This window comes from Giraffa tippelskirchi, chromosome 7 (genome assembly GCF_054371585.1).
Source record: "Giraffa tippelskirchi isolate mGirTip1 chromosome 7, T2T-mGirTip1v1.2.pri, whole genome shotgun sequence".
Classification (NCBI taxonomy): domain Eukaryota; kingdom Metazoa; phylum Chordata; class Mammalia; order Artiodactyla; family Giraffidae; genus Giraffa; species Giraffa tippelskirchi.
The window spans coordinates 84,336,476-84,350,625 of record NC_137281.1 but is presented as its reverse complement, the minus strand read 5'-3'; the positions used below and the strand labels follow the sequence as shown (position 1 = coordinate 84,350,625).

The following is a 14,150-nucleotide window of genomic DNA, read 5'->3' as shown; positions in this document are numbered from 1 at the left end:
CCTTAATTTTTCTTTCTGTTTTCTCATTGTTAGTATATAGGAATGCAAGGGATTTCTGTGTGTTAATTTTATATCCTGCAACTTTACTATATTCATTGATTAGCTCTAGTAATTTTCTGGTAGAGTCTTTAGCGTTTTCTATGTAGAGGATCATGTCATCTGCAAACAGTGAGAGTTTTACTTCTTCTTTTCCAATCTGGATTCCTTTTATTTCCTTTTCTTCTCTAATTGCTGTGGTTAAAACTTTCAAAACTATGTTGAATAGTAGTGGTGAGAGTGGGCATCCTTGTCTTGTTCCTGATTTAAGAGGAAATGCTTTCAATTTTTCACCATTGAGGATAATGTTTGCTGTGGTTTTATCATATATGGCTTTTATTATGTTGAGGTATGTTCATTCTATGCCAGCTTTCTGGAGGGTTTTTATCATAAATGGATGTTGAGTTTTGTCAAAGGCTTTCTCTGCATCTATTTAGATAATCATATGGTTTTTATCTTTCAATTTGTTAATGTGGTGTATCACATTGATTGATTTGCGAATATTGAAGAATCTTTGCATCCCTGGGATAAAGCCCACTTGGTCATGATGTATGATCTTTTTATAATATGTTGTTGGATTCTGTTGGCTAGAATTCTGTTAAGGATTTTTGCATCTATGTTCATCAGTGATATTGGCCTGTAGTTTTCTTTTTTTGTGGCATCTTTGTCTGGTTTTGTTATTAGGGTGATGGTGGCCTCATAGAATGAGTTTGGAAGTTTACCTTCCTCTACAATTTTCTGGAAGAGTTTGCGTAGGATAGGTGTTAGCTCTTGTCTAACTTTTTGGTAGAAATCAGCTGTGAAGACATCTGGTCCTGGGCTTTTGTTTGCTGGAAGATTTCTGATTACAATTTCAATTTCCGTGCTTGTGATGGATCTGTTAAGATTTTCTACTTCTTCCTGGTTCAGTTTTGGAAAGTTATACTTTTCTAAGAATTTGTCCATTTCTTCCAAGTTGCCCATTTTATTGGCATATAGTTGCTGATAGTAGTCTCTTATGATCCTTTGTATTTCTGTGTCATCTGTTGTGATTTCTCCATTTTCATTTCTAATAATGTTGATTTGATTCTTCTCCCTTTTTTTCTTGATGAGTCTGGCTAATGGTTTATCTATTTTATTTATCTTCTTAAAGAACCAGCTTTTAGCTTTGTTGATTTTTGCTATGGTCTCCTTTGTATCTTTTTCATTTGTTTTTGCCCTAATTTTTATGATTTCTTTCCTTCTACTAACCCTGGGGTTCTTCATTTCTTCTTTTTCTAGTTGCTTTAGGTGTAGAGTTAGGTTATCTAATTGATTTTTCTCTTGTTTCTTGAGGTAAGTTTGTATTGCTATTAACCTTTCCCTTAGCACTGCTTTTACTGAATCCCATAGGTTTTGGGTTGTTGTCTTTTCATTTTGATTTGTTTCTATGCATATTTTGATTTCTTTTTTAATTTCTTCTGTGATTTGTTGGTTATTCAGAAGTGTGTTGTTTAGCCTCCATATGTTTATATTTTTAATAGTTTTTTTCCTGTAGTTGACATCTAATCTTACCGCATTGTGATCAGAAAAGATGCTTGGAATGATTTCAATTTTTTTGAATTTACCAAGACTAGATTTATGACCCAGGATGTGATCTATCCTGGAGGAGGTTCCGTGTGCACTTGAGAAAAAGGTGAAATTCATTGTTTTGGGATGAAATGTCCTATAGATATCAATTAGGTCTAACTGATGCATTGTATCATTTAAAGTTTGTGTTTCCTTGCTAATTTTTTGCTTAGTTGATCTATCCATAGGTGTGAGTGGGGTATTAAAGTCTCCAACTATTATTGTGTTACTATTAATTTCCCCTTTCATATTTGTTAGCATTTGCTTTACATATTGCTGCTCCTGTGTTGGGTGCATATATATTTATAATTGTTATATCTTCTTGGATTGACCCTTTGATCATTATGTTTCAGTTATTTTCTGAGTGAGGCTCAAGGTCAGCTTCAAACTCTGGCCAATAGGAAATAGAGGAAGCTGTTCCTCAGGCAAAGTGTGCTCTGATTTTCATTAAAAAGTAATTCAGGAAGTTTTCTCCCCATGTTCATATGTTGAGGATTGTCCTTCCAGTTTTGCTTGTTTGCCTAACAGATGTGTCCACATCTTTTTAGTCAAACATACATACATATTATTTCTTTTGCTCTATCATTCATTTATTGGCCAAACGTTTGCTAAGTTCACTGTATACAGGGCACTGTCCTAAGAATTCTGTCACAGGCAACCAGCTTATCTGCATTGAAAAAGTCGATCAGAACAGAAATCATGGGCAAGTTTTTTGATATATCAAAAACTTGCTTCACTTTTACTAACTTATGGTCCCAGAAAAATAACTGCTCAACTAATACTCTGTAATTAAATTAATAAGCAAATGGGTATAATTTCTAAAGACCACAACCTCATTAAACAAACAGGTTAATCTGGAGAGGTTTTGTGTCAGGTATTGTGGTAGGCATTGGGGATATAAAGATAATAGTTACTTCTCCTTAATGAGCTCCCATTCTGTATAAGGGTGGAAAACAAGATAAATATATACATTAATCCTAATATAGTATGCTTATTATCACACAATGAATGTTTAAGCAATATGTTATGGAAATGCAGAGGAAGAATGACTAATTCTGCTAGTGGAGAGAAGTCATGTTTCAGAAGGAGGTAGTATTGATATTTGAACTGGTCTTTGAAAGATAAACAGTATAATTTTATCAGAAGTAGAAGGAAGAAGCATACTTTATGTAAGGAAAACAGAATGAAGAAAGGCACAAAAGCCTAATTGTAACATATTCAGGTAAAAACAATTTCAATATGGATGGAACACTGAAATTAAGAAATTAAACACTAAAATATATAGGGGAGTAGAAGCTGAAGATGCAGTCAAAAAATCAGATTTTTATCCCATAAGTTTGAGGAGCAGAAAAAGATTTTTAAATAAAAATGTAACAGAACCATTTTCAATGCAAGTTTTTAAGCATCTCCAGTGTGCCATGCATGGAGCTAGGTTCTGTGGCTGGGAATAAAAAGATGAATAAGATATGTTCCCTGCCATCAAGGACCTACTTGAGATAGATAAGTTGGTCAATTTTGTGGATGTGGTAGGTAGCAAGGAGAAACTGAATGGAGGGAGGTTGGTAGGAAGACTAGTGGAATAGTGTCAGCTAGATTGTATAACAAAAAGGAAGGCATCATGCAGTGGGAAAGGCACTGGCAAGAAAATAAGATAGAGCTTAGTTCAAACCCTAGATTTGCCAGAATAAATAGATGACTTTTAGAGCAAGTTACTGAATTTCTTTGTAGTTTCAGTTTCCTTGTATGTAAAATATTGACCATAATACGTATTTTTTCAGAGTTGTTATTAAGACTAGAAATAATATTCTAAATCCCATGGTGGTGGTGGTTTAGTTGCCAAGTCATGTCTGATGCTTGTGACCCCATGGACTGGAGCCCACCAGGCTCCTTTGTCCATGGGATTTCCCAGGCCAAAATCCTGGAGTGGGTTGCCATTTCCTTCTCCAGGGGATCTTCCCCACCAAGGGATTGATTCTAAACCATACTTAATGCTTACTTCAATAGATTTTAATGATAATTATTAATAAAAGAACACATATATACTAGATATTTAAGAGATCATAAAAGTAGGACTTAGTGATTGTGGGGAAGGAATGACAGGGAGGATTCAAAAGGTTTAGAGTAGGTGATGGAGTCAACCTGGTCTAGGTTTTACCCCTGTCAAGGCTAAATTCATGCTTTAAGAAATGTGGTATTCCTCTACAGAAGATCCATGCTTTATAATTTGTTTTTCCATGAAGTGCAATACATTTCAATGTATTTTTCCCAATTCAAGTACTATTTATATAACAGTAAGGCAGTCTGCCATCAAATAGGAATTCTCTTAAAGATTTTTAGAAGTTAATTCCAAGTGTTCATTAATCCAACTCAACCTTTATATAAGAATGAATCAGAAAAATATTCTACGCCTTCCTGATTAGTAAAGGACTCTAAGACTAGATGATCAACTTAATGCAATAAAATAATAAGTCCCAGAAAGCCAGGCTAAATGGAGAATATATTCTTAAATGCTTAAGTGGAAAGAAAAGACAATATTTCAGAGGATTACAGGTTTTAAAAAAAATCTTTATGCATTCTATAACAAGCTAGAATAGAAAGACTAAAAATATTTCGGAAGATTCTTTTCCCAATGAATAAGTGGTGCTGATTCCTATAATAATGTATTTTATGAATTTCTATTACAACATTCATAGGTGTGGAAATTCATTTTATGCATTATATTTTATTATAGTCGTGTTGGCTAAAATACCACACTGTTCATAGACAGGAAATGACCAAAAATAAACCAGTTTCACTGTATGCATCCAATGTAAGCAAAGAAAACATTACACCACGTACTTTCCCATTTCTGGCAGGGGAAACAAACCTGTAATATGTCATTTTACTATAGAGCTGTCCCAAGTACAGTGAACAGTGAAATCATTAATGGGATATACCAAAGTTTTACAGAATTTCTTCCCTTTATGTGACTATAATTTTTTTAAGGATACTTATTTCCAGGCATTTAGTTACACACCCATAAGCCAAAGGTCACAGACATTATAACACAAGAATTAGCCACTTTTTTGGCATCATGAAATACTAAAGACCATAAATGGGATTGTTAAAAATGGAAAATCTTATGAAGCACTAAAAAGCAAATTGGAACCCTAACGAAGAGACTCTGTGGCCCTCTGACTTTCTACCTTCAGATAGAGCCAGGCTTGTATCATTCCTGAAAGACGAAATTTAATTATATTTTTAAAGACTTACAGAGAATGTAGTAATAAAACTTCTAATACTTAAAATGTTTCATTTTGTGCTTTCAGATAAAATAGTTGATAGAATTAGCATGTGTTTGAAACCTCTCCCTCCAAGACCCCATTAAGGTAATTAAAAGGTTATAAACTCATAATAACAACAAGTAAAGAGGACAATGGGGAGACAATCTTTAGCAAGAAGTTTCAGCAAATTTCTGGAAGCTAGAAGGTGAAGAATTTTGAGTGAGGAAGGACAAAGGAAACCATAGCTTTGAATACGAGGTGGAGACAAGAACAAAAATGTCAGCCAAGATGCCCAAACTTTGGAAAGGAATGAACAGAGATATGATGGAAGATGGGAGTAAGAAGTGAGACTAACACAGGGAGGGGCATTAATTGAAGATCTGCAAGGACCCTACTACTTCCTTCTTCCACTGCCAATAAAACAGGCAGAGGGACATTGCAGTTGATTTGGAAAAGGAAAGAATACTTAACAAATAACACTGGGGAAACTTGTTATTCCTACAGGGAAAAACAAAGAAATTCAACCCAACCTCAAACTTACAAATCAATTTCAGATGTAATTAAGACTAAAATATGATAGGCCCAATTTTAACCTTTAGGAAGACAAAATGGGAGAATATTTTTATAACCTCAGTGTAGTAAAAAAAAAATTTTACCCTTAAACACAATCCAAATGGGTAAATCATAGAAGAAAAGACATACATATTGGTATCTTCAAAATACAAATGGTATTTAAAGTCAAACAAATATATGATATTGCTTAGGGGGAAAGCAGAGAGAGAAAAGAAAGCTCAGGACTAAAATCAGAGGAATTCTACCAACTAGAAGTTGAAAGGACAGAAGTACTTGAGGATATGAAAAAGACACATAATCCAAGTAAGAAGTAAATACTACTAGTAATATGATGTAAAATAATAAACTGTAAACAATGGTCCAAAAGGAAACAGTGAGATTAAATTAGGTCAGGGAGATAGCAGGCTTCAAAAAGAGTAGAATCTATTTAATAGATAAATAAGAAGTTCAAAGAAACTGAAATGTGGCAAAGGAAGTACAAATCTCTTTGTTAAACGAACAAAAACAAGCCATCAGAAACCCCAGATAAAAACAAACTATGTAAGAAAGGCATGGCACAAATATGAAGCAAACTAAACTGCGGCATGGTTTTGAACAAACTTTGAAGCGTAACCTTCGAATCTGATACTAGGACTAGTTTTCTTGAATGGTGTAGGAAGCAGAAAATAAGATATAAGCATACAAGTTGACTCTCAAGTAAAAAATAGTTACACGATAATTACATAATCACAGAAATTTAAACAGTTAATCAGTTTTCAGTCTTTGAAAGTGCAAGTGCAGGTCGCTCAGTTGTGTCCAACTCTTTGCAATCCCACGGACTGTGGCCCACCAGGCTCCTCTGTCCATGGAACTCTAAGGGCAAGAATACTGGAGTGGGTAGCCATTCCCTTCTCCAGGGGATCTTCCCAACCCAGGGATCGAACCCAGGTCTCCCTCATTGAGGGTGGATTCTTTACCATCTGAGCCACCAGGGAAGCCCAAGAATACAGGAGTGGGTGGCCTATCTCTTCTCCAGGGGATCTTCCCCACCCAGGAAAATCAAACTGGGGTCTCCTGCATTGTAGGAGGATTCTTTACCAGTTGAGCTGATCTTTAGAAGCTACCAGTTGACAAATGTAATGGTTACAGAACAAATATAAATGATACATATCTTGAAATATAAAAATATAGTTAATAGAATACAACAAAATTCGAGTACCAAAGGAGAGAAAAAGGCAGGATAGGGAAGTCTGAAATTCCATCTCTCCACAAAGGCAACAAATATGATAGCAAAAACTGTCAGAATTAACTTTTTCAGAATTCTGGAATCTAAGAAATATTACAACAATCAGGGGAACGTTAAATGAAGAAAAATAATGCTGATTTTTACTAAGACAATTCTGTGGCACTTTAGCTTACCCTGTTACCATCCCCTACTTCCCAGCTCAGTGGCAGCCCTGAACATGACAGCTCACATTCCTTGTGTGGGTTGCTGGTACCAGAGGAAGCAATGCATATCTTACTATTAAAAAATTGTGGTTATATGTTTTGACATGTCTAGTAGCTCGCCAAAGGATCAGCTCAAGGACTTGCCTTTGTTTCCCTGCCTCTGAGCTCCCCCATAGCTGAGGTGGCTTCCTGGGTGGCAGTTTTCAAAAGTATTTAAAGGCAAAAACATATTTAGCTGCTGCCACACAGGGAAAACAATAGATAGACCAAAAAGACTGAGAAACAGGCTGGGGCAGAAGATATTTAGGGGAAGAAGGACTTTGGGAAGCTCCTGTGTATTCCAGGGAATCTACAGGGTGACACTTATGTCCACATTTATGTTCAGAAAAGACCTGAGAAGACTCTAAACATCAACTCCATTGTGGAACGACAAAGATAAACAGAGATTCTTAAAAGCAACAAAAGAAATGACTAGTCCTGTATTAACAAAAAGAATCTTCAATAAGATTAATAGCCAACTTCTCATCAGAAACCATGGAAGACGGAGGTAGTGGGATGACATATTGAAAGGAAAAAAAAAACAAAAAAAAACTGTTAACCAAGAATTCTGCATCCAAAAAATTGTACTTCAAATCTGAGGGAGAAATTAAGACATTTCTAGATAAACAAAAATTGTAAGAGTTCATTGCTAGTACATCTGCTCTATAAAAAAATGCTAACGTAGTCCTTTAGACTGAAATGAGAGGAACCTGAACCATAACTCAAAGTCACACAAAGAAACAAAGAATACTAGAACAGATAATTATACAGATAAATATAGAATCCAGTGTCACTGTATTTTTAGTTGGTAACTCCTCTTTATTCTTGCATGATTTAATAGACAAATGCATAAAATAGTACCTATAAATCTATGTTAATGCCAACACAATGTATAAAGACAAAATTTGGAGCTATATGAGAGTGAAGTGTTTACAAATTACTACAACTAAATTGGTATTAATGCAAACTAAACTGTTAAATATTAAGATATCAGTTATATTCCTTAGTGAAAGTGTTAGTCACTCAGTTGTGTCTGACTCTTTTGCAACCCCATGAACTGTAGCCTGCTGGGCTCCTCCGTCCATGACATTCTCCAGGCAAGAAAACTGGAGTGGGGAGCCATTCCCTTCTCCAGGGGATCTTCTTGACCCAGGGATCAATCTGATATACATTCAAAGATTTGGTAGAAATGGAGTCAGCAAGATATACTTAAAAGAGTGAAAGTAAAAGCTGATTTTTTGTGACCCCATGGACTATACAGTCCATCGAATTCTCCAGGCAAGAATACTGGAGTGGGTAGCTGTTCCTTTCTCCAGGGGATCTTCCCAACCCAGGGATCGAACCCAGGTCTCCAGCATTGCAGGCGGATTCTTTACCAGCTGAGCCATCAGGGAAACTCACTTAAAGAGTAGTCAGCCATAAAAAACAACAAAATAAAGCCAGTTGCAGCAACATGGATGGTCCTAGAGATTGTCATATTAAGTGAACTCAGACAAAGACAAATATTTGATATTGCTTATATGTAGAATCTTTTAAAAATGGGACAAATTAACTTATTTACAAAACAGAAATAGAGTCACAGATGTAGAAAACAAACTTATAATTACCAGGAGGGAAGGAGAGAGGGAGGGAATGAAGGATATATACATGCACCACCATATATATATATAAAATAGGTACCTAATAAGGACCTACCATATAGCACACTCTACTCAATATTCTGTAATGGCCTATATGGGAAAAAAATCTAAAAAAAGAGTGGATATATGTATATGTATAACTGATTCACTTTGATGTACACCTGAAACTAACACAACATTGTAAATCAACTATACTCCAATTAAAAATCTAAAAATAAACAAATAATTAAAAATTAAAATTAAATAAAAAAGAGTAGCCACATAGGTAAAAGGAAAATCAAGTGAATGTGCTCTCAAGAATATCAAGGCAAAGATCCTATCAATAATGAGTATCAACTATGTCAACTGGTGAGGCATGTTCAAGCAAAATAAGAACTTGAAGTTCAAAAAGTCAATCTGGATTCTCTGTTTAAGAGCCCCTCATGTAGGCATATACAAGGTAAAATAAGCTTTTTAAGAAATATTCCTACCTTTCCAATGTAACAGATTTTACAAGAATCACATAACCACAAACCAAACTGAAAAAAAAAAAAGGTCTACAGCTACTAGAAGTTGTGATTTTGCATTATAGTATCTACTAATAATTTCTTGTCTATCTCTAAAGTTTTACTTTTCTGACTTCATATATAAATGTCATCTGTGTCTCCTTGAATTAAAAGTTTTTAGATCATCAAAAAGGGTTGGACCATGATAATGTAACCGTGTCTCCATGGCACTTTGAACTTACAACTCCAGAAATTTTTGCCAGAAACTGTGGATCTCTTTCCTAATAATTCATTACTGCTCTCCACATCCTCTGCATTGAACCCACACATCAATTTTCCCATCTCTTCCAAATTCTTCATTTGTGCTCTTTCCTTAAAAAGCCTCTGGCTTTGTGGAACCCCTAATAAAAGTTCTGAAACTCTTGGGAGCAATTTTAAGTCATAGTAATTTTCACTAGCAGATACTTCTTTTTCTTGGAACCAATTTTTTTTAGAGGGTCAAAAAATTTTTGGAAAAAGTTGTTTTAAAAGTTTAGAGTGTCAGGGAAAGTCACATTAATAGTCTGGAGTCCACCTATCAGTCTGCCTAATAGTCAGAGTCCAGCAATCAGAGATAGTTTTGCCAGGTAAAAGAATTAATTAATTAACTATGATACTCCTGCAATCACTGCTGCTGCCAACACTAGTAAAATGTGAACAGTGAACATCTCTGTGATAAGGGCATAGGATGCAAGGCTGAGACTGGAAGGAGATAACACTGGTCACCATTGAATACTCTGGCCCTTGGTTCCACACCTAGTTCTATCATCAATAACTTCAATGTCCACAAAATAATAACTCCAACTCATCTTCTCACCTCTTCTCCTCTCCTTATTGATTTCTACTCTTCTCCAACAACTCATTCCCAGGGCCACAGTGGCCTCCAACATGTTTTTTATGTTATTACTAACATATATTCCATCTCTAAAATCTTCAACTTCGAAAACTTAATTTGACCATAAATTCCCACTAATTCAGCTCTCTACTAACGCTATTACTTTATGTAATTCTCATATTTAATTTCATTAAGACTTCTAGTCCCAGAAATACTACATTTTCTCCCAACTCATTGGCAACCTTCTACTTTTTAATTATTTAAAAATTGCCTAGACCATATGATCTATCATTTCTTTCTTTTGACATTATACTTGAATTTTTAAATTCCTTATCTTTGATCCTTTATTTTCTTATCCTTTTCCAAGTTGTTTAGCTTTTCTACCAATATATCTATAACAAACCTTCAGTGTATTAAAAAGCAGAGACATTACTTTGCTGACTAAGGTCCATAAAGTCAAAGCTATGATTTTTCCACTAGTCATGTATGGATGTGAGAGCTGGACCATAAAAAAGCTGAGAGCTGAAGAATTGATGATTTCGAATGTGGTGCTGGAGGAGACTCTTGAGAGTCCCTTGGACAGTAAGGAGATCAAACCAGTCAATCCTAAAGGAAATCAAACCTGAATATTCACTGTAAGGACTGATGCTGAAGCTGAAGCTGAAGCTCCAATACTCTGGCCACATGATGCGAAGATCCAACTCATTGGAAAAGACCCTGATGCTGGGAAAGATTGAGGGCAGGAGAAGAAGGGGGTGACAGAGGATGAGATGGCTGGATGACATAACTGATTCAATGGACATGAGTTTGAGCAAACTCCAGGAGACAGTGAAGCACAGGGAAGCCTGGCTTGCTGCAATCCATGGGGTTGCAAAGACACGACTTAGCGACTGAACAACAACAATAACAACTGATACATCTTGTCACTCTGTACTCCTGGAATACTCGCTCAACAATTCAGACTAGCTGCTACAATTTCATGGTCTATAACTTCCTTTAGTTCCTCAGAATTTTCTTTCAACATCTCAACACTTCCCCAGTTAGCTCCCTAGTATACTTGAAAAATGTAGAGATATACCATAATTTTTTAAGTGATGATTTATTATTTTACAAATGTTAATCCTACTGAAATAAACAACTTAAATGCCATTTGAAAAAGATTCATAACTTTCCATTTAGATTAAATGATTTTAAAGCTCATATGTAAGAACAAGTGTGTGAGAATTTAAACTTTGAAAAGAATAGTGAAAGCATATTTCCCTTACTAGATATTAAAACTATAAAATGACAATAATCAAAATAGTCTGGTATTGCATTAAAACAGATAAATAGATTAGTGAAATGGAATAGAAAGTTCAGAAATATATCCAGTATTTATGGGAACTTAATATAAGATGAAAATGACATTCCCATTACAAAAGAGAATAATTTAATTGAGGAATGCTATTAGAAAACTGACTAGTCAATTGGAATAAAATCAAGTTAGGCTCTTACCTAACACCACATATAAAAATAAATTTGATGTATTAAAGAAGGAATTTCAAAACCTTATTAAAATTTTAGAATAAAATTTATAAGGTCATTTGGATAAACTTGGAACTAGGAATCCTTCTTAAGGAAGATAGAAAAAATATTTTTAAAGAAAAGATAAATCAGAAATAGAAATAACGGGTAATATTTCATAAATCTAAAGCCCAATGACATAAAGTTTTAATTTTACAAGGTATAGTTATATACAAGTAGAATTATTTTGACATTTAAATAACATTAAATAAAGTTTCAGGGCAATATAAGTGATATATCCATTATATAAGTTATCACTTAATTAAAATGTTAATTCTTATTTCCTTATTTTTCTAGCTGAAAGATCTGAGAAACTCTACATGTGGATACCCAAGTGAGGTGAAGGAGGTACACTGGTCAATATAAATTAATCTTATAACTAAAATTGCTAAAGTATATTTGTCTTTAAAATATATGTCAAACTCTTAACTACAGTAAACTTCCAAAATATTATTCTAATTCCTCTTAAATGACTTGTTGATTACACTCTACATATATGGAAAGCTGAAAAAATACTGGTTGAAAAGCTGAAATAAAAGCTGTATTGTATTTAGTTTGAAATGTGTTTCAGCCTTTGGTTAGGTCATTAAATAACTGTGTATCAAACGAAACAAAACTGAAGTGCATTCTATCTTTGAGTTTAGCTTTCCTTTTTAAGTCATGTATATATACACACACGTTTTTAAATTATAAACAAACTATGAAGTTATATATGCTTTATATTCCTCTCATTGACTTGATTCTAGTATGCCTTTATGAGCAGAAGTGAAATATGTTAAGCCTAGATAGTGTCCTCAGATTTGTTCATAAACGAAGGGATATGTGTTATATGATTTGTATGTCATAGAAGGAAAAGGCTGTGAGCCACTGGAAAAGACAGATACTATAGATTGCAACTGGAGTAACTATTTATGTTTTACGCCAAATTGCTTAAGAGTGTTAGTTAAAGAGTAAGGATTTGTGCTAGCTACTGGGGAAACAACAAAGGTTAACACAATCAGGATTTTACATTCTAGTGGGGAAGACAACAACAAAACAACTATTCATGTTGTTGTTCAGTCGCTAAGTTGTGTCCGATTCTGTGACCCCATGGACTATATATAGCACGACAGACCCCTGTGTCCTTCACTGTCTCCCAGAGTTTGCTTAAATTCATGTCCGTTGAGCTGGTGATGCCATCCAACCATCTCATCCTCTGCTGCTCTCTTCTCCTTTTTTCTAACTACCCAATGGTTAATTATGGTCATGACAAGTGCTAACAAGGGGAAGTGCAGAGTACTAGGAGAAAAAAAGGTATCTGATCTAGCCTACTCCCTGGGAAGTCATTAGGAAAGACTTTTCAGGGGAAGTGAGGTTTGAAGTCAAGATCTCCAGGCTGAATTGCAGTTAGCCAGGGTAGGGTGAAGGAAGCAGGGTGGGGGAGAATAGATCTGTTTATAGAAGAAGGGTTCTAAGGTAGGAAGTAACCAAAGTGGGAATCACTGAGGCTGCAGCACAAGAACAGAGTGGCTGATACTATGGGACAAGATAGGTAAGGTGGGTAGATAGCCTTACAGGCTATATTAAGTAATCTAGATTTATTCCTAAGAAAAATAAGAAACTACTAAAGGGTTTTTAAATTAGGGGCAAGCTTATATTTTCAATATTTCCACCTTAACTTTTAAAACCTATTGTTAATTTCAGTAGGTTTTCTTAAGAAAACTATTTAGAAATAATTATATGTAAAATATTTTCCCATTTCTGCTCCAAATTATTTCTCCAAAGATACTAATATCCAGAAAGAATACCACTGCATACCCTGCTTCCTCTGGAAATGTAGAGACGGCGCTTCCATCGTTCTGACAGTGGTCCTGAGAGTCAGAATCTCTTCTATCTTGATTTATAGCAGTACTGGTTATTCGTTGTTGTTGCAAGTCCCACTTTCGAGCTACATTGTTAATTGTTAACCTTTTCTTCTCCTATGAAAAAGTTCATTGTGACAAGAATTACAGAATGCAATTTTTGTAGCAGGAGAATCCAAGGAGCATATTGTTTGTACTACTTATCACATCTTTAAAAGGAGTCAATTACTTAAAGCAGCTACCAAATATGTATTCTAAAACACAGTATAAGTGGCCTTTATTCAACCTATGCATTCAAACATTTCAAAAATGCTATATCATGCTTAAAAAAGTATATGCAAATAACAATTACTCCCATTGGACATAAGAGAATTCACTATTTGCAAGTTTAATTTGACAGAAATTTATATACTCAAGTGTTATGTTTGCATGTTTGCTAAGTCGCTTTAGTCATGTCCCACACTTTGCAACCCATGGATTATAGCCTGCCAGGCTCCTCTGTCTGTGGGATTGTCCAAGAAAGAATATTGGAGTGGGTTTCCATTTCCTCCTCCAGGTGACTCAAGTGTTACGTGAAGTTTAAATTATGTCTTTGTGCTTAAAGATAGTAAGAAAAACTGACAATATTTTAATCTTTCTAACCAACAATTATGGCAAATATGGTGGAGTGATCTGGGGGGAAGGGAGAAAGGAGAGATTGATCAGTGTTCTAAGCTTCACAGCATAAATTACAATGTCTGAAAATTAACAATCATACATAGACTATTAAAAGAAATTGTACTAGGTTGAAACATTTCTAGATAACTAGTAGCATCTTAGAT

General features: G+C 34.8%; 1 protein-coding gene across 21 annotated transcripts in view; it reads right to left on the bottom strand.

The window, feature by feature from the left end:
* Positions 1-14,150, bottom strand: part of LRRC49 (leucine rich repeat containing 49) — a 149,294-nt gene that overhangs the window by 27,819 nt on the left and 107,325 nt on the right. For all 21 annotated transcript variants that reach the window (XM_081506229.1, XM_081506235.1, XM_081506231.1 and 18 more), the window contains one exon: positions 13,286-13,446. In XM_081506229.1, coding sequence (XP_081362355.1) covers positions 13,286-13,446 — 161 coding nt within the window. The remainder of the gene's footprint in view (positions 1-13,285; positions 13,447-14,150) is intronic.